Raw genomic sequence first — 20,966 nt, forward strand, 5'->3', positions numbered from 1 at the left:
ATGACAGTACAGACAGAGGAGGCACAGTCTTAGAGTACAGAAGAAGCACAATCTGAGAGTACAGACAGAGCGAAGCGCAGTCTCAGGGTACAGACAGAGGGCGGGACAGTCAGAGTGTGCAGACAGAGGGAGCACGGTCTGAGAGTACAGGCAGAGGGAGCACAGTCTGAGAGTACAGTCAGGTAGAGCACCGTCTGAGAGTGCAGACAGAGCGAAGCACAGTCTGAGAGTGCAGACAGAGGAAAGCACAGTCTGAGAGTACAAACAGAGGGAAGCACAGTCTGAGAGTACAGGCAGAGCGAAGCACACTCAGAGAGTACAGGCAGAGCGAAGCACGGTCTGAGAGTACAGTGAAGGGGAAGCACAATCTGAGAGTACAGATAGAGGGCAGGACAGTCAGAGACTACAGACAGAGGGAAGCACACTCTGAAAGTCCAGCGGGGAGCACAGTCTGAGAGTACAGATAGAGGGCGGGACAGTCAGGGAGCACAGTCAGAGGGAGCACAGCCTGAGAGTGCAGACAAAGCGAAGCACAGTCTGAGCGTACAGACAGCGGCAGCACACTCTGAGAGTACAGATTGAGTGCGGGGCAGTCAGAGAGTACAGACAGAGTGAAGCACAGTCACAGAGTACAGACAGAGGGAAGCACAGTCTGAGAGTACAGAGAGGGAGAAGAACATTCTGAGAGTACAGATAGAGTGCGGGGCAGACAGAGAGTACAGACAGAGTGAAGCACAGTCAGAGATACAGACAGAGGGAGCACAGCCTGAGAGTACAGACAGAACGAAGCACAGTCTGAGAGTGCAGACAGGGGGAAGCACAGTCTGAGAGTAGCGACAGAGAGAAGCACAGTCTGAGAGTACAGTCAGGGGGAGCACAGCCTGAGAGTACAGACAGAACGAAGCACAGTCTCAGAGTGCACACAGGGGAAGCTCAGTCTGAGTGCACAGACAGAAGGCGGGACAGTCAGAGAGTACAGACAGAGGGAAGCATAATCTGAGAGTACAGGCAGAGGGAGCACAAACTGAGCGTGTACACAGAGGGAAGCACAGTCTGAGAGTACAGACAGAGGGAAGCACAGTCTGAGATACAGAGAGGGGGATGCACAGTCTGAGAGTATAGTCAGGGGGAGCACAGTCTGAGAGTACAGTCAGGGGGAGCACAGTCTGAGAGTACACACAGGGGGAAGCACAGTCTAAGAGCATAGACAGAGGGCGGGACAGTCAGAGGGTACCGACAGAGGGAAGCACAGTCTGAGAGTACAGGCAGATGGTGCACAGTCGGAGAGTACAGACACTGGGAAGCACAGTCTGAGAGTACAATCAGCGGGAGCACAGTCTGAGAGTACAGACAGAGGGAAGCACAGTCTGGCAGTACAGACAGAGGGCGGGACAGTCAGAGAGTACAGTCAGAGCGAAGCACATTCTGAGAGTACAGGCAGAGGGTGCACTATCTGAGAGTTAACACAGAGGGAAGCACAGTCTGAGAGTACAGATTGAGGGAAGCACAGTCTGAGAGTCCAGAGAGGGGGAAGCACAGTTTGAGAGTACAGTCAGGGAGAGCACAGTCTGAGAGTACAGTCAGAGCGAAGCACAGTCTTAGAGTACAGACAGAGGGAAGCACAGTCTGAGAGAACAGAGAGGGGGAAGCACAGTCTGAGAGTACAGACAGAACGAAGCACAGTCTGAGAGTACAGAGAGAGCACTGTCTGAGAATACAGACAGAGGGAGCACAGTCTGAGAGTACAGACAGAGAGAAGCAAAGTCTGAGAGTACAGTCCGAGGGAGCACTATCTGAGAGTTTACACAGAGGGAAGCACAGTCTGAGAGTACAGTCAGGGGAAGCACAGTCTGACAGTACAGCAAGGTTGAAGCACAGTCTATGGGTGCAGACAGAGGGCGGGACAATCAGAGAGTGCAGACAGAAGGAGCACGGTCTGAGAGTACAGGCAGAGGGAGCACAGTCTGAGCATACATACAGAGGGAGCACAGTCTGAGAGTACAGTCAGGAAGAGCACCGTCTGAGAGTGCAGACAGAGCGAAGCACAGTCTGAGAGTACAGAGAGGGGGATGCAGAGTCTGAGAGTACAGATAGAGGGCGGGACAGTCAGAGAGTACAGACAGAGTGAAGCACAGTCTGAGAGTACAGACAGAGGGAAGCACAGTCTGAGATAACAGACAGAATGAAGCACACTCTGAGAGTACAGACGGCGGGAAGCACAGTCTGAGAGTACAGTCAGGGGGAGCACAGTCTGAGAGTACAGACAGAGGGAAGCACAGTCTGAGAGTACACAGGGGGAAGCACAGTCTGAGAGTACAGACAGAGGGCCGGACAGTCAGAGAGTACAGACAGAGGGAAGCATAGTTTGAGAGTACAGGCAGAGGGAGCACAGTCTGAGAGTACAGACAGAGGGAAGCATAATCTGAGAGTACAGGGAGGGGTAAGCACAGCCTGAGAGTACAGACAGGGTAGCACAGTCTGAGACTGCAGACAGAGGGAAGCACAGTCTGAGATTACTGGCAGAGGGAGCACAGTCTGAGAGTAGAGGCAGGAGAAAGCACAGTCTGAGAGTACAGTCAGGGGACCACAGTGTGAGAGTACAGTCAGAGCGAAGCACTGTCTGAGAGTACAGTTAGGGGGAGCAAAGTCTCAGAGTATAGGCAGAGAGAGCACAGTCTGAGATTACAGACAGGGGAAGCACAGTCTAAGAGTACAGGCAGAGGGAGCACAGTCTGAAAGTACAGACAGGGGGAGCACAATCTGAGAGTATAGGCAGATGGAGCACATACTGAGAGTACAGGCAGATGGAACACAGTCTGATTGTACAGGCAGAGGGAGCACCGTCTGAGAGTACAAGCAGAGGGAGCACAATTTGAGAGCACAGGCGGGGGAGCACAGTCTGAGAGTACAGACAGAGGGGAGCACAGTCTGAGAGTACAGACAGGGGGAAGCATAGTGTGAGAGTACAGACAGAGGGAAGCACAGTGTGAGGGTAAAGTTAGAGGGAGATCAGCCTGAGAGTGCAGGCAGAGGCAGCACAGTCTGAGGGTACACACAGGGGGAAGCATTGTGTGAGAGTACTGACAGATGGAACACAGTCTGAGTGTACAGACAGAGGGATGCGCAGTCTGAGAGTACAGACAGAGGGAAACACAGTCCGAGAGTACACACAGGTGGAAGCACAGTCTGAGAGTACAGACATGGTGAAGCGCAGTCTGAGAATACAGACAAGGTGAAGCACAGTCTGGGAGTACAGGCAGGGGGGAGCATAGTGTGAGAGTACTGACAGACGGAGCACAGTCTGAGGGTACAGACAGAGGGAGCACAGTCTGAGAGTACAGACAGGGGGAAGCACAGTCTGAGAGTACAGTCAGGGGAGCAGAGGCTGAGAGTACAGTCAGAGTGAAGCACAGTGAGAGATACAGACAGAGGGAGCACAGCCTGAGAGTACAGACAGAACGAAGCACAGTCTGAGAGTGCAGACAGGGGGAAGCACAGTCTGAGAGTAGCGACAGAGAGAAGCACAGTCTGAGAGTACAGTCAGGGGGAGCACAGCCTGAGAGTACAGACAGAACGAAGCACAGTCTGAGAGTGCACACAGGGGAAGCACAGTCTGAGTGCACAGACAGAAGGCGGGACAGTCAGAGAGTACAGACAGAGGGAAGCATAATCTGAGAGTACAGGCAGAGGGAGCACAAACTGAGCTTGTACACAGAGGGAAGCACAGTCTGAGAGTACAGACAGAGGGAAGCACAGTCTGAGATACAGAGAGGGGGATGCACAGTCTGAGAGTATAGTCAGGGGGAGCACAGTCTGAGAGTACAGTCAGGGGGAGCACAGTCTGAGAGTACACACAGGGGGAAGCACAGTCTAAGAGCATAGACAGAGGGCGGGACAGTCAGAGGGTACCGACAGAGGGAAGCACAGTCTGAGAGTACAGGCAGATGGTGCACAGTCGGAGAGTACAGACACTGGGAAGCACAGTCTGAGAGTACAATCAGCGGGAGCACAGTCTGAGAGTACAGACAGAGGGAAGCACAGTCTGGCAGTACAGACAGAGGGCGGGACAGTCAGAGAGTACAGTCAGAGCGAAGCACATTCTGAGAGTACAGGCAGAGGGTGCACTATCTGAGAGTTTACACAGAGGGAAGCACAGTCTGAGAGTACAGATTGAGGGAAGCACAGTCTGAGTGTCCAGAGAGGGGGAAGCACAGTTTGAGAGTACAGTCAGGGAGAGCACAGTCTGAGAGTACAGTCAGAGCGAAGCACAGTCTTAGAGTACAGACAGAGGGAAGCACAGTCTGAGAGAACAGAGAGGGGGAAGCACAGTCTGAGAGTACAGACAGAACGAAGCACAGTCTGAGAGTACAGAGAGAGCACTGTCTGAGAATACAGACAGAGGGAGCACAGTCTGAGGGTACAGACAGAGAGAAGCAAAGTCTGAGAGTACAGTCCGAGGGAGCGCTATCTGAGAGTTTACACAGAGGGAAGCACAGTCTGAGAGTACAGTCAGGGGAAGCACAGTCTGACAGTACAGCAAGGTTGAAGCACAGTCTATGGGTGCAGACAGAGGGCGGGACAATCAGAGAGTGCAGACAGAAGGAGCACGGTCTGAGAGTACAGGCAGAGGGAGCACAGTCTGAGCATACATACAGAGGGAGCACAGTCTGAGAGTACAGTCAGGAAGAGCACCGTCTGAGAGTGCAGACAGAGCGAAGCACAGTCTGAGAGTACAGAGAGGGGGATGCAGAGTCTGAGAGTACAGATAGAGGGCGGGACAGTCAGAGAGTACAGACAGAGTGAAGCACAGTCTGAGAGTACAGACAGAGGGAAGCACAGTCTGAGATAACAGACAGAATGAAGCACACTCTGAGAGTACAGACGGCGGGAAGCACAGTCTGAGAGTACAGTCAGGGGGAGCACAGTCTGAGAGTACAGACAGAGGGAAGCACAGTCTGAGAGTACACAGGGGGAAGCACAGTCTGAGAGTACAGACAGAGGGCCGGACAGTCAGAGAGTACAGACAGAGGGAAGCATAGTTTGAGAGTACAGGCAGAGGGAGCACAGTCTGAGAGTACAGACAGAGGGAAGCATAATCTGAGAGTACAGAGAGGGGTAAGCACAGCCTGAGAGTACAGACAGGGTAGCACAGTCTGAGACTGCAGACAGAGGGAAGCACAGTCTGAGATTACTGGCAGAGGGAGCACAGTCTGAGAGTAGAGGCAGGAGAAAGCACAGTCTGAGAGTACAGTCAGGGGGACCACAGTGTGAGAGTACAGTCAGAGCGAAGCACTGTCTGAGAGTACAGTTAGGGGGAGCAAAGTCTCAGAGTATAGGCAGAGAGAGCACAGTCTGAGATTACAGACAGGGGAAGCACAGTCTAAGAGTACAGGCAGAGGGAGCACAGTCTGAAAGTACAGACAGGGGGAGCACAATCTGAGAGTATAGGCAGATGGAGCACATACTGAGAGTACAGGCAGATGGAACACAGTCTGATTGTACAGGCAGAGGGAGCACCGTCTGAGAGTACAAGCAGAGGGAGCACAATTTGAGAGCACAGGCGGGGGGAGCACAGTCTGAGAGTACAGACAGAGGGGAGCACAGTCTGAGAGTGCAGACAGAGGTCAGCACAGTCTGAGGGTACAGGCGGGGGAAGCACAGGCTGAGGGTACAGACAGAGGGAGCACAGTCTGAGAGTACAGACAGGGGGAAGCATAGTGTGAGAGTACAGACAGAGGGAAGCACAGTGTGAGGGTAAAGTTAGAGGGAGATCAGCCTGAGAGAGCAGGCAGAGGCAGCACAGTCTGAGGGTACACACAGGGGGAAGCATTGTGTGAGAGTACTGACAGATGGAACACAGTCTGAGTGTACAGACAGAGGGATGCGCAGTCTGAGAGTACAGACAGAGGGAAACACAGTCCGAGAGTACACACAGGTGGAAGCACAGTCTGAGAGTACAGACATGGTGAAGCGCAGTCTGAGAATACAGACAAGGTGAAGCACAGTCTGAGAGTACAGGCAGGGGAGAGCATAGTGTGAGAGTACTGACAGACGGAGCACAGTCTGAGGGTACAGACAGAGGGAGCACAGTCTGAGAGTACAGACAGGGGGAAGCACTGTCTGAGAGTACAAGCAGAGGGAGCCCAGTCTGAGAGTACAGACAGTGGGAAGCTCAGTCTGAGAGTACAGACAGCGGGAAGCACTGTCTGAGCGTACAGACAGAGGGAGATCAATCTGAGAGTACAGACAGAGGGAAACACAGTCTCAGATTACACACAGTTGGAAGCACAATCTGAAAATACAGACAGGGTGAAACGCTGTCTGAGAATACAGACAGGGTGAAGCACAGTCTGAGACAACAGAAAGGGGGATGCACAGTCTGAGAGTACAGGCAGGGGGTGCACAGTCTGAGAGTACAGGCAGGGGGAGCACAGTCTGAGAGTACAGGCAGGGGGAGCACAGTCTGAGAGTGCAAACAGGGGCAAGCATAATGTTAGAGAGCACTGACAGACGGAGCACAGTCTGAGTGTACAGACAGAGGCAGCACAGCCTGTGAGTACACACAGGGGGACGCACAGTCTGAGAGTACAGACAGGGTGAAGCGCTGTCTCAGAATACAGACAAGGTGAAGCACAGTCTGAGACTACAGAAAGGGGGACGCACAGTCTGAGAGAACAGACAGAGGGAGCACAGTCTGAGAATACAAACAGAGGGAGCACAGTCTGAGAGTACTAACGGCGGAAGCACAGTCTGACAGTACAGACAGAGGCGGCACAGTCTTAGTGTACAGAAGAAATACAGTCTGAGAGTACAGATAGATGCGAAGCACAGTCTCAGGGTACAGACAGAGGGCGGGACAGTCAGAGTGTGCAGACAGAGGGAGCACGGTCTGAGAGTACAGGCAGAGGGAGCACAGTCTGAGAGTACAGTCAGGGAGAGCACCGTCTGAGAGTGCAGACAGAGCGAAGCACAGTCTGAGAGTACAGACAGAGGAAAGCACAGTCTGAGAGTACAAACAGAGGGAAGCACAGTCTGAGAGTATAGGCAGAGCGAAGCACAGTCTGAGAGTACAGTGAAGGGGAAGCACAGTCTGAGAGTACAGTCAGAGGGAGCACAAACTGAGAGTGTACACAGAGGGGAGCACAGTCTGAGAGTACAGACAGAGGGAAGCACAGTCTGAGAGTACAGAGAGGGGGAAGCACAGTCTGAGAGTATAGTCAGGGGGAGCACAGTCTGAGAGTACAGTCAGGGGGAGCACAGTCTGAGGGTACACACAGGGGGAAGCACAGTCTAAGAGCACAGACAGAGGGCGGGGCAGTCAGAGTGTACAGACAGAGGGAAGCACAGTCTGAAAGTACAGGCAGATGGTGCACAGTCGGAGAGTACAGACAGTGGGAAGCACAGTCTGAGAGTACAGTCAGCGGGAGCACAGTCTGAGAGTACAGACAGAGGGAAGCACAGTCTGGGAGTACAGACAGAGGGCGGGACAGTCAGAGAGTACAGACAGAGCGAAGTACATTCTGAGAGTACAGGCAGAGGGAGCACCATCTGAGAGTTTACACAGAGGCAAGCACAGTCTGAGAGTACAGACAGAGGGAAGCACAGTCTGAGAGTCCAGAGATGGGGAAGGACAGTTTGAGAGTACAGTCAGGGAGAGCACAGTCTGAGAGTACAGTCAGAGCGAAGCACAGTCTTAGAGTACAGACAGAGGGAAGCACCGTCTGAGAGAACAGAGAGGGGGAAGCACAGTCTGAGAGTACAGAGAGAGCACTGTCTGAGAATACAGACAGGGGAAAGCACAGTTTGAGAGTACAGTTAAGGTGAGGACAGGCTAAGAGTGCGGACAGAGCAAAACATAGTCTCAGAGTACAGACAGAGGGAGCACAGTCTGGGAGTACAGACAGAGAGAAGCACAGTCTGAGAGTACAGAGAGGGGTAAGCTTATACTGAGAATACTGACAGAGGGCAGGACAGTCAGAGAGTACAGACAGAGGGAAGCACTGTCTGAGAGTACAAGCAGAGGGAGCCCAGTCTGAGAGTACAGACAGTGGGAAGCTCAGTCTGAGAGTACAGACAGCGGGAAGCACAGTCTGAGAGTACAGACAGAGAGAAGCACAGTCTGAGAGTACAGTCAGGGGGAGCACAGCCTGAGAGTACAGACAGAACGAAGCACAGTCTGAGAGTACAGACAGTGGGAAGCACAGTCTGAGATTACAGACAGCGGGAAGCACAGTCTGAGAGTACAGTTAAGGGGTGGACAGTCTGAGAGTACACACAGGGGGAAGCACAGTTTGAAAGTACAGTTTAGGGGAGGACAGTCTGAGAGTACAGACAGAGCAATGCACAGTCTGAGAGTACAGACAGAGAGAGCACAGTCCGAGACTACAGACAGAGGGAAGCACAGTCTGAGAGTACAGACAGAGGGCGGGACATTCAGAGAGTACAGACAGAGGGAAGCACAGTCTGAGAGTACAGGCAGTGGGAGCCACAGTCTGAGAGCACAGGCAGAGAGAGCACAGTCTGAGAGTACAGACAGAGGGAAGCACAGTCTGAGAGTACAGACAGAGGGAGCACAGTCTGAGAGTACAGACAGGGCATTGAGTATCAAAATAAAGAAGTTATGAGAAACCTTTATGCACTAATTTATCTGCTCACTTGATTAATGTCCCCAATTCAGAGCATTTTAATAAGGATTTGAAGGCTTTAGTGAGGGTGCAGGATAGATTTACAGGAACGTTCTTGGGGATGAGGGTCTGCAGTTTCCCGGATGATGGGAGAAGCTGGAGCTGTTCTCCTTGGAGATGAGAAGATTGAGATTTGGTCGACGTGTTTGAAATGCTGAGGATTCCAGACAGATGGAGCAGAAGCAGAGAGACTGTTCACACTGATGGAAAGGTTGAGGAGGGTTGACACGGGTTGAATGGCAAAAGTACGAGGGCCAAATGAGGATTACACGGCCTGAGCGTGGGGACAGGGTCAGTCAAAACCTTCAAAAGGGAATTCCAGACACATCTGAAGAGAAATGAACAATTTGCAGAGGAAATGGGGATAGAAGAAGCGAGTGAGGTCAGGTGAGTTGCTCTTGCAGCGAGCTAGCATGGACATGAAGGGCAGAACGGCCTGCCTGTGCTGTAACTGTTCTGTGAGTCTCTGTGGTTTGGAGAGTCGCAGCTCTCCTTTAGAAAGGGAAACCAGACAGATTGCTGAGTGAAGGAGTTACATCCAGTTTACACAGAGTGAGTTTTGAGTTAATCCTGAGTGAGGAATTTCCCTGAACTTTGATGACTGATTCCTGCAAAGATTTTGAGTGATTTCCCGAAATTGCAGTTTTTCTTTTGGATCCCCCTCCCCAGCTGATTGGCTGTCGGCCTGGGCCAGTGAAATGGAAGAACCGCCGGTTTCGACAAGGTCCCTTCCCAATCTTTCGTTCAGTTTTTCGGACTTGTTGGCAGGTGTCAAAAGGCTACAGTTCAGGAAATTCCCACCTGAGGCTCTCAGCCTCGAGACCCCTCCCCCCTCTAAACACCCTTTCCAAAAACCCCTGCCCCCAAACAGCCCCCTCCCAGCCCAATGACGCCTCCCCACCCCCCCCCCCCCCCCCCGCCCCCAGTGACTGAGCTGTTTGCCCCGAGCTCCCAATATGTGTCTCTTGGGTCAGTGTTTGTTTTACTCATGTTGCCATCTTGGGATGTTTTGTACAACATCGGGAATGCTGGGAGGTCCGGAGGTTGTGGAAGGAGCTGAATAAATGCAAGTTCTTTCTCTCCTTCAGAGTCCATTCATCTACTTAATACATATGGAGGGAAATGAATTTTACACAGTGGGTCATTCGAAGAATCCTGAGGAACGGCGCAAGAGTCTTCAGACAGGAAACCCCTATCTACTGAGCTTTGTGTGTAAAAAACAGACGAGCGACTCGGAAGGGGAGGGAAAGGTTAAAGATGCATTGAAGAATTACAAAGCAAACCAGGGCGGAGGCACCAAATGGTTTAAGCTCGACACTCGGTCCAAAGTTGACGAGGCAAAAAATGCAATTGATGGCCTGGAGCCAGCAAATTAAGTTGAGTATTGTGACGAATAGTCAGGGTCACTGGTAAAGTGACCTAACTAGGGTGTGAATCAGCAGTGAACAGTGTCACTGGGCTGGACTCTGCAAAGAATCTGTTTATTTTCACCATTGGTTGAAAAATCCAAATTTGAAGCCATTTAATTCTGGGTTTATTAATCCCATTCATTTCAGATTTGGTCCAATGTCCTCTTCAGGGGCAGCAATTCGGATAGGAACCAATTACAGCAACAACTGGTGGGTTCAGACCCCCTCAATCCGGCCACAATCCTCCCACCCCCATCAGATAGGGGCGTCCGACTGGCCCCCACCTAAACCCGGATCTCAGTGTAGCTTCCAATCCATCACAGCTGTCACACACTCACTGAAGGACAATATTAGGAGGTTATCATTAAGCCACTGGGTGGAATTTGATCCTATTTTACCCCCCAAATTCCACAATCCCACCATGTAAAGTCCAGCCCAGTGGGACCCAGTACATACTGCTATTCTACTGCAAAAGGCATCACACCCTGTCCTATCCAATGGGATCTCCCTGTGCTCTTCTATCGCTATTTTCTTGTATTAATCGATCACATTCTTCATGTCAAAGTATCCAGGGGTCTATTTAGTTATACGATGATCTTTCACTAACCTGTCTGAAGTATATTGACTGTATTCATGAACTGTCCAACACGGGGTGATGGGGAGAGTTTCTCTGATCTTGGATCCCGGGGCTGAAAGAGGGAAGGGAATTGGGGATGAGGGAGTGTGGATTGGACCAGGAGAAAGGCCAAGAGTAACTCGCAGTTAATTGTGCGAGGGCGAAAGAATAAACAATTAATCAATAGTTGCATTAGAAAGATTGGTAACATCACCTGTAACATAAAGTTTGTAATATTTTATGTTTTACAATTACACATAATTAACATTTGATTTTAAGGACACAAGTCTCAAATCATGAGAATTGTAAAATGGTGTCTTTCTCGCCAGTCTGTGATCTGAGCTCCGAACTTTTGTACATTTGATAAATTGCATTAAGTTGGGGAGGGAATGGGGCCCCATTCAAACAGCCCCAATTTTCAGCAGACCCTGTATTAAAACATCAGGAGATGTGAGTGGGGTCAGGGCCAATTCCAAATAGCAGACAGTTAAATTAACCAATTCTTGCTCAACACTGAGGCTAATTCGAGATTAGTAAATGTGAGCTGAGGGGTGAAAATGAAGGTTTGGAGGAGACACTTTGTCAACATGTTAACCGTGATTCAGAATAAACACTGCACACCTTCACCTGATCAACTGAGGAACGTGTGTTTAAGTGTTAAAGTTCAACTTTCGCCTCTTACTTGTAATTGAAACTTTGCTTTTAATATTTCTAACTTTTTACCTTTATACCTTGTAATGATTAATAAAGCTTTTGAATTCATCATTTAAAGTGTCTATTCTTGCTCGATAGTTCAGTCTTGTATAACCTGATTTAATTCAGGTTCAGCGCGGTCAGGCAGTAGGGCAATAGGGCGGCACGGTATCACAGTGGTTAGCACAGTTGCTTCACAGCTCCAGGGTCCCAGATTCAATTCCCAGCTTGGGTCACTGTCTGTGTGGCATCTGCACATTCTCCAGGGGTGGGATTCTCGACCCCCCCACCGGGTCGGAGAATCGCTGGGGGGCGGCGTGTATCCCGCCTTGCCGCTCCAACGCCGGCTGCCGAATGTTCTGGCGCCAGTTTTCGGGCGGGGGCAGGGATCGCGTCGTGTCGGTCAGGGGCCGTTGGTGGCCCCCCCAGCAATTCTCTGCGTTCCGATGGGCCGAGCGATTTCAGCCAGTCCCACCGGCGTGGATTAGACATGGTCCATCCCGGCGGGACCTGGCTTGGAGGGATGCTCGTGGAATCCTCGGGGAGGCGCACGGGGGGCGGGGGGGGATCCGGCCCTGGGGGGGTGGGGTGGGCCATGGTGGCCTGGCCCACGATCAGGGCCCACCGATCTGTGGGCGGGCCTGTGCCGTGGGGGGCTCTTTCCCTCCGCGCCAGCCTCTGTAACGCTCCGCCATGGCTGGTGCAGAGAAGAAACCCCCGCGCATGCGTAGGAAACACTCCAGCGGTTCTGCGCGTGCTCCAGAACACGCTGGCACTCCTGCACATGCGCCAACCCGCGACGGCTGGCGGAGGCCCTTCAGCGCCAGTTGGCGCTGCGCCAACCCCTCCGACGCCGGCCTAGCCCCCGGAAGTGCGGAGGATTCCACACCTTCCAGGCAGCCCAACGCCAGAGTGGTTCTCAGCGCTCTTTGACGCCGGTAGGGCCCGTCCCGCCGATTGCGGGAGAATCCCGGCCCCCATGGCTGCGTGGGTTTCCTCCGGGTGCTCCAGTTTCCTCCCACAATCCAAAGATGTGCAGAATAGGTGGCTTGGCCATGCTAAATTGCCCTTAACGTTTGGGTGGGGTTAAGGGGATAGGATGGAGGTGTGGGCTTAGATGGGGTGCTCTTCCCAAGGGCCGGTGCAGACTCGATCGGCCGAATGGCCTCCTTCTGCACTGTCAATTCTATGACTCTATGATTCACAATTGGAGATTCATTGCAAATGTCCGATACCCCAGATATCCTCAGGGTTGTACCTCCTGCTCACTCTCTGGTCAGAGATTGGATTGTGTGGGACTGCAGCCCAGTGGGAGTCGGGGAGGAGGGGTGGGAAGTAGGGATGAGGGAGTGTGGGTCGGACCAGGAGGAAGGCCGAGGAACTCCTGAGCTTTGAGCAGACGGAGCCCCAGGGACGGGCCTGGAGAGATGGTGAACTGTGGGAATCACTTGTCCCTGATCCCAGCTCCAATGGGAACCCATGACTGACGCTGTTCACTTTATATCTGAAGAGAAATAGAAATATATTTTACTGCAATAAACTCTGCTGATGGTTTGAGGAAGGAATGTTGACTCGTTCTTTGGTCTCCTGATTTTAAACCTGTTCCTGAATAAAGATGCTGTCAGAATACAGACAGGGCGTAGCACCGACTGAGGGTACAGATGGGATAGATCTGTTTGCGGATGTGTAACAGGGGGAGGGGTGACAACACACTCTGAGGGCAGATGGGGGGAGGGGTTAATGCAATCTATTGACACGGGGGCAGAGTAAGCATTCAAGTCTCTGCCAATCAGATGTTGTGCCTTGCGCTCAGCGATGTGACATCAGGCGGTACATTTCCTGGCTACGGGTTTGGTCGCAGTTTGACTTCGGGGTTGTGAGAAACCAGAGCAGAATTTGCAAGTAACTGTAACGGTAAGTCACTACCTCCCATCAGCCACGCTCGAGAATCCCCGGGGTCCTGTCAGACCACGTCCAGTATCGTCCCACGATTCATATTATCCAAATGAAATGGGGGGGAATTGTTGAGTTGAATATCTCGCTCTCCGCGCTACCAGCCGCTGTGATGTTTCCTGGTAGATTTTATCGCTACTTCCTGTTACTTGCAGCAGTTGTCGGTGTCCAAACCTTTTTAGAACTTGTTGCATTTAAACGCTGAGGGATTTAGTGAAGGGATCTCTCTCCATGAGCAGGGGGTCTCTGCAACGTCCGGGTTCCATGTACCAGACTAACGGTTCCCACATTCTTGGTGATCTTTGGATCTTCCCCTCTTGCCCCGCACTGGGTGGACCCTGGATGTGGCTCTGGGGATGGATCTGAGCCACTCCTGCTATCAGTTCGAGACAGGATCCAGTTGCGGTAACCAGGGGCTCGCTTGATTCTCACCTTTAAAAAATAAATTTAGTGTACCCAATTCATTTTTTCCAATTAAGGGGCAATTTAACGTGGCCAATCCACCTACCGTGCACCTCTTTGGGTTGTGGGGGGTGAAACCCACACAGACACGGGGAGAATGTGCAAACTCCACACGGACAGTGACCCCGAGCCGGGATCGAACCTGGGACCTCGGCGCTGTGAGACAGCAGTGCTAACCACTGCGCCACCATGCTGCCCTCTGCTTCTCACCTTTGACTGGTCACCTCCAGTGGTTGGTCCGTGCTGGGTGGTCTGATTTTGGCCGGGATCGAGAGGTCAGTGGTTTTGAATCATTTTGGTTAGCGGCACATGGGTTCCGCTGGCAAGTCGGGTGTTTATTGCACATCCTCTAATCCCCCCACCCCGATGGGTCACTGCACCCACTGGGGTTTCTGCTTGACACGGGCCTCCCTCTACCCCTATCCCACCTCAGTTCATCTGACCCCATTGACACACCGTCCAAATCCTTTAATCAGACACTGCCTGGGCCTTGACCCTGCTCTCTGGCCCTGCACCCTGGGCCTAGGTCAGAGATCACTGCCCGGGCCTGATATGTTCAGTACTTTTAATAAATTTGATGCAAATGCCACACCCAGTGTGGTCGAAAATTCTATCGTCGGAGCGGACAAACACTGCGGAACAAAACCAACTGTCATTTCACACACTTCCGGTCAGAGACACTCGATAAGACTTTTTCAAAAGACAAAGACGTCGTTACCAGCTCACCGCCCATTGGGGGGGGGAGGGGGAGGGGGGTGGAGATGTTTCCCTCGCATTTTCCGATTGGTTTGCCTTCTGTCAAAGTGTTCTGAAACGATTTATCACACTCTCTGCCGCGTTCCCCAACATCAGAAATTTATAATGTGGAAATCTGGCAGCTCGCAATGTGTTGGACACGAGACAAGAGATTCCAGGACCCTCCCGGCCCGGAAAGTGACCATACAGCCCATGCAAGGGCTGGACAATTGTTTGCACCCCCCCCCCCGCCCCCCCGGATTCGAACCTGTGTCACCAGTCTGGACCTCTGGATTACTCATCCACTGACATTGCCCCAACGCTACAATCACCACTGATGTGTTCTACGTGGGTTTCCTCCGGGTGCTCCGGTTTCCTTCCACAGCCTAAAGATGTGCAGGTTAGGTGGATTGGCCATGCAAAATTGCCCCTTAATGTCCAAAGGTGTGTACGTTAGGTTACAGGGCACCCTTTCAGAGGGCTGGGGCAGACTCGATAGGCCGGTTGGCCTCCTTCTGCACTGCAGGGTTTCCATGGTGTGTTCTCTCTGATTGGCTGGTTTGGTTCCACTTCTCGATCGGGTCTCGGGGTTGAACATTTTGGGTGGCATCTCAGACTGGGATGCGCCCAAAAGGCTGGGGGGGGGTGGGGTTGGAGAGACTTTCGGCACCAGTTTCACCCAGCACAGTCAGTGGCTACTGAGTCATGCCCTTTGACCTGTGTCACTGAGTTGGGTCTGAGGTAGGGGGTTAAGGATGACGGGGAGGCGTGTGTGGGGGAAGGGGGGGATAATGCTGCAAGCGAGTGCGGTTCATGGTTCGGAGTGCTCTGCCCGTGCCCCTCGGCGATGATCAATTTCAATATCATTGACCAACATCAGGGATGAAACATAAATACCCCCGGTACAAAAAACCATCTCAACCGGTTAGACTTAGAACCCCCAGATGGCAAACACTGAGTATTCTTGCCCTGTATCCCAATGGGAAGCTGGTTTTACCCAATATTACTGTCCAACTTTATCAATGAAACTTCAGTTCCTTACACGACAACAACTTGCATTTATATAGCACCTTCGATGTAGTAAAACATCAGAGCAGCGCGCTAGCAGAGTGGTTAGCACTGTGGCTTCACAGCTCCAGGGTCCCAGGTTCCAGTCCCGGCTTGTGTCACTGTCTGTGCGGAGTCTGCACGTTCTCCCCGTGTCTGCGTGGGTTTCCTCCGGGTGCTCCGGTTTCCTCCCGTAAGTCCCGAAAGACATACTTGTTAGGTGGATTGACCATGATAAATTGTCCTTAGTGTCTGAAAAAGGTTAGGAGGGGTTGTTGGGTTAAGGGGATACGGTAGAAATGAGGGCTTAAGTGGGTCGGTGCAGACTCGATGGGCCAAATGGCCTCCTTCTGCACTGTATGTTCTATCAGCCTCGCCGGGGTGTGATCAAGCAAAACTTGACACAGAGCCATATGGAGATATTAGGACGGGTGAAAAAAGGTTCTGGGAAGGAGAGTGGTTTTAAGGAGAGTCTAAGAGGAGGAGTGCGGATGTAGAGAGGTGGGGTGAGGTTCGGGATGGAATTCCAGAGCTTAGGACCCAGGCAGCTGAAGACACGGCCGCCAATGGTTGAGCGATTGCAATCAGGGGTGTGCAGGAGACCAGGGCTGGAGGAGCGCAGAGAACTCGGCGGGTTTTAGTGCTGGAGATTACAAGGACTGGGAGACATGAGCTCTGTCCTCATTTACAACAAAAGTGCTCAGCATTAACCAAAAATGTCGCTTTCCGCAAAAACGTTGCACTGTGTTAATCGGCGATTACCCAGCGGCTGGATGGTGAACATTGTCAGCTTCTTCTCTGCGGTTTAGAAGATCACTTCCTCCTTGTGAGTTTCAGCAAATCATGAGCCCAGGTTAAACCTCAGAGGCTACAACAGGAAGAGACAGATACCCTCTACATTTCTCAACCATTTCACAACCCAAGTCACAGCTTTCTTTCCAACTTCCCTTTATCAATTCAACGAGTTTAAGCATTGACATCAAATGAAAAGTTGGGATCCAATTCGGCCTTGGAATACCCCAGGGGAAAACGCTTTCTACCCCCATTTGGTCACCATCTATCCTCTGCCAGTCACAATATCCTGCTCTATGCTAACAACAACCTGCATTCATATAGCGCCTTTGGTCCAGGAAAATGATTTAACACTGAGCTGCAGAGGGAGATAGGGGAACAGATGGTCAAAGGTTTGGTCAAGAAATTTGGTTATAAGGAGGGTATTAATGAGGAAGGCAGCTGTAGAGTGAATTCCACAGCCTGAGGCCCAGAGTGGGGAAGGCACGGCCGACAAAAGTGCAGCAACTAAAATCGGGCATTTGCAAGCGGCCTGAATTAGAGAAGTGTAGAAATTCACTCAGTGCCTCCTGGGAGTAAACCATCGTCAAATTGTCTCAGTCTGTAATTCCACAACAGACATATCAGCATTTCCATAGCACATCCAACACAGGCAACTGGTTCAAAGCATTCAGAATTTACCCAGCAATCACTGAACTTACCCAGGAATTACTGAGTTTACCCAGGAATCACTGAATTTACCCAGGAGTCACTGAATTTACCCAGGAATTACTGAATTTACCCAGGAATCACTGAATTTACCCAGGAATTACTGAATTTACCCAGGAATCACTGGATTTACCTAGGAATTACTGAATTTACCCAGGAATCACTGAATTTACCCAGTAATCACTGAATGTACCCAGGAATTACTGAATTTACCCACGAATCACTGAATTTACCCAGGAATTACTGGATTTACCCAGGAATCACTGAATTTACCCAGGAATCACTGAATTTACCCAGGAATTCCTGGATTTACCCAGGAATCACTGAATTTACCCAGGAATCACTGAATGTACCCAGGAATTACTGAATTTACCCAGGAATCACTGAATTTACCCAGGAATTACTGAATTTGCCCTGAAATCACTGAATTTACCCAGAAATTACTGAATTTACCCAGGAATCACTGAATTTACCCAGGAATTACTGAATTCACCCAGGAATCACTAAATGTACCCAGGAATCAATGAATCTACCCAGGAATCAATGAATCTACCCAGGAATCATGAAATTTACCCAGCAATCACTGAATTTACCCAACAATCACTGAATTTATCTAGGAATCATTGAACATAGCCCAGGAATCGCTGAATTTATCCAATGCTCTTTGTCTTTTTCCAATATTCTCCTCTGTATGAACCACTCTTTTTCTCACATTGTCATCCCTCCAGTTCTTTTGCTCAGGCCGTGCTCCACGCCTACAGTTGGCCTCAGGCCCATTGGTGCAAGAATCAGTCAGAGTTCCCATTTCCCGTCCTATCCCGGGTCGAATCCTGGTGGACCGTGCCCAGGAAAGTGGAGATCAGGAGGGCTGGATCGACTGTTACTCTCTCTGCCCAGTTCGAATGGTCAGTCAGCGATTGAGGTGTCAGTCACTGTATAAGCTCATACATCAAGATTGGGTCACTTGGTTAAGGCAGATGGAGAGGGATCGGGTTCTGAAAGGCCCCATTGAGTCAGTGTCCTTGGGAAAGGAGGTACATTGGGGAAAAGGATGTGAAGTTATTGTTTCCAGTTCTCCTGGAATGATCCAGTTGCCCCCCTGGTTCCCCAGGTACAATGTCTGAGCAGGAACACAATGAAAAGCCAGTGTGTGATGACGATGAGGAGGAAAAGTCATTAAACTACAAACCTCCAGCACAGAAATCTCTCGCGGAGATTGCGAGTCTCGACCCAGATGATGAGAGTTTGGCAAAATACAAGAAAGCGCTGCTGGGAGAGGGGCTGCCTCTGGTGGAAGGTCAGACCCTAACTGGGGGTGGGGTTGGGGTGAGGGGGTGGGGTTGGGGTGAGGGGGTGGGGTTTGGGGTGAGGGGGTGGGGTTGGGGTGAAGGGATGGGGTTGGGGTGAGGGGGTGGAGTTGGGGTGAGGGGGTGGGGTTGGGATGAGGGGGTGGGGTTGACTTGAGGGGGTGGGGTTTGGGGTGAGCGGATGGGGTTGGGTGAGGGGGTGGGGTTGGGGTGAGGGGGTGGGGCTGGGGTGAGGGGGTGGGGTTGGGGAGAGGGGGTGGGGTTGGGGTGAGGGGGTTGGGACGGGGTGAGGGGGTGGGGTTGGGGTCAGGGGGTGGGGTGTGGGGGTGGTGTTGGGGTGAGGGGGTGGGGCTAGCGTGAGAGGGTGGGGTTGGGTGGGTTTGGAGTTGGGGTGAGGGGGTGGGGTGGAGGGTCAGAGGGTGGGATAAGGGGTGTGGGGGTGGGGTTGGGGTGATAGGGTGAAGTTGGGGGTCAGAGGGTGGGGTTAGGGGTGGGTTTTTTTTGTTGAGGTTGGAGCTGTGGTCTGGAAGGTTGTTGCTGGGACTTAAGTCCAGTTTTCGATGTGGATTCAAACGCTGTCTCCCTGAATCGCCCTGAATCTCACTGAATCTCCCTGAATCTTCCTGAATCTCACTGAATCTCCCTGAATCTCACTGAATCTTCCTGAATCTTCCTGAATCTCCGTGAATCTTCCTGAATCTCCCTGAATCTTCCTGAATCTCATGGAATCTCACTGAATCTCCCTGAATCTTCCTGAACCTCACTGAATCTTCCTGAATCTCCCTGAATCTCCCTGAATCTTCCTGAATCTCACTGAAACTTCCTAAGTCTCCCTGAATCTTCCTGAATCTTTCTGACCTCCCTGAATCTCCCTGAATATTCCTGAATCTCCCTGAATCTTCTTGAATCTCCCTGAACCTTCCAAAACCTCCCTGAATCTTCTTGAATCTCCCTGAATCTTCCCAAATCTCCCTGAATCTCCCTGAATCTCCCTAGATCTTCCTGAACCTCCCTGAATCTTCCTGAATCCCCCTGGATCTTCCTGAATCTGACTGAATCTCCCTGAATCTCACTGAATCTTCCTGAATCTTCCTGAATCTCCGTGAATCTTCCTGATCTCCCTGAATCTTCCTGAATCTCACGGAATCTCCCTGAATCTCGCTGAATCTTCCTGAATCTCACTGAATCTTCCTGAATCTCCCTGAATCTTCCTGGATCTTTCTGACCTCCCTGAATCTCCCTGAATCTTCCTGAATCTCCCTGAATCTCCCTGAATCTTCTTGAATCTCCCTGAATCTTCCAAAATCTCCCTGAATCTTCTTGAATCTCCCTGAATCTTCCCAAATCTCCCTGAATCTCCCTGAATCTCCCTGGATCTTCCTGAATCTCCCTGAATCTTCCTGAATCTCCCTGAATCTTACTGAATCTCACTGAATCTCCCTGAATTTTCCTGAATCTCCCTGAATCTCCCTGAATCTCCCTGAATCTTCCTGAATCTCCCTGAATCTTCCTGAATCTCATTGAATCTCCCTGAATCTCACTGAATCTTCCTGAATCTTCCTGAATCTCCCTGAATCTCCCTGGATCTTCCTGAACCTCCCTGAATCTTCCTGAATCCCCCTGGATCTTCCTGAATCTGACTGAATCTCCCTGAATCTCACTGAATCTTCCTGAATCTTCCTGAATCTCCGTGAATCTTCCTGATCTCCCTGAATCTTCCTGAATCTCACAGAATCTCCCTGAATCTCCCTGAATCTTCCTGAACCTCACTGAATCTTCCTGAATCTCCCTGAATCTCCCTGAATCTTCCTGAATCTCACTGAAACTTCCTAAGTCTCCCTGAATCTTCCTGAATCTTTCTGACCTCCCTGAATCTCCCTGAATATTCCTGAATCTCCCTGAATCTTCTTGAATCTCCCTGAACCTTCCAAAACCTCCCTGAATCTTCTTGAATCTCCCTGAATCTTCCCAAATCTCCCTGAATCTCCCTGAATCTCCCTGGATCTTCCTGAACCTCCCTGAATCTTCCTGAATCCCCCTGGATCTTCCTGAATCTAACTGAATCTCCCTGAATCTCACTGAATCTTCCTGAATCTTCCTGAATCTCCGTGAATCTTCCTGATCTCCCTGAATCTTCCTGAATCTCACGGAATTTCCCTGAATCTCGCTGAATCTTCCTGAATCTCACTGAATCTTCCTGAATCTCCCTGAATCTTCCTGGATCTTTCTGACCTCCCTGAATCTCCCTGAATCTTCCTGAATCTCCCTGAATCTCCCTGAATCTTCTTGAATCTCCCTGAATCTTCCAAAATCTCCCTGAATCTTCTTGAATCTCCCTGAATCTTCCCAAATCTCCCTGAATCTCCCTGAATCTCCCTGGATCTTCCTGAATCTCCCTGAATCTTCCTGAATCTCCCTGAATCTTACTGAATCTCACTGAATCTCCCTGAATTTTCCTGAATCTCCCTGAATCTCCCTGAATCTTCCTGAATCTCCCTGAATCTTCCTGAATCTCATTGAATCTCCCTGAATCTCACTGAATCTTCCTGAATCTTCCTGA

At 51.1% G+C, this 20,966-nt stretch overlaps 2 protein-coding genes across 3 annotated transcripts in view; both read left to right on the top strand.

Annotated features, from left to right (window-relative positions):
- The window catches only part of LOC140404077 (uncharacterized), a 143,106-nt gene extending 131,635 nt beyond the window's left edge, over nt 1-11,471 (top strand). For both annotated transcript variants that reach the window (XM_072492455.1, XM_072492456.1), the window contains one exon: nt 9,773-11,471. In XM_072492455.1, the coding sequence (XP_072348556.1) occupies nt 9,773-10,060 (288 nt within the window). In that variant the 3' untranslated portion in view covers nt 10,061-11,471. The remainder of the gene's footprint in view (nt 1-9,772) is intronic.
- Nucleotides 11,472-13,187: 1,716 nt separating this feature from the next.
- The window catches only part of LOC140404078 (rho GDP-dissociation inhibitor 2-like), a 47,535-nt gene continuing 39,756 nt past the window's right edge, over nt 13,188-20,966 (top strand). The window contains exons 1-2 of the mRNA XM_072492457.1: nt 13,188-13,316; nt 18,211-18,396. Coding sequence (XP_072348558.1) covers nt 18,216-18,396 — 181 coding nt within the window. The 5' untranslated portion in view covers nt 13,188-13,316; nt 18,211-18,215. The remainder of the gene's footprint in view (nt 13,317-18,210; nt 18,397-20,966) is intronic.

The sequence above is a fragment of the Scyliorhinus torazame genome, chromosome 29 (genome assembly GCF_047496885.1).
Source record: "Scyliorhinus torazame isolate Kashiwa2021f chromosome 29, sScyTor2.1, whole genome shotgun sequence".
Lineage (NCBI taxonomy): Eukaryota > Metazoa > Chordata > Chondrichthyes > Carcharhiniformes > Scyliorhinidae > Scyliorhinus > Scyliorhinus torazame.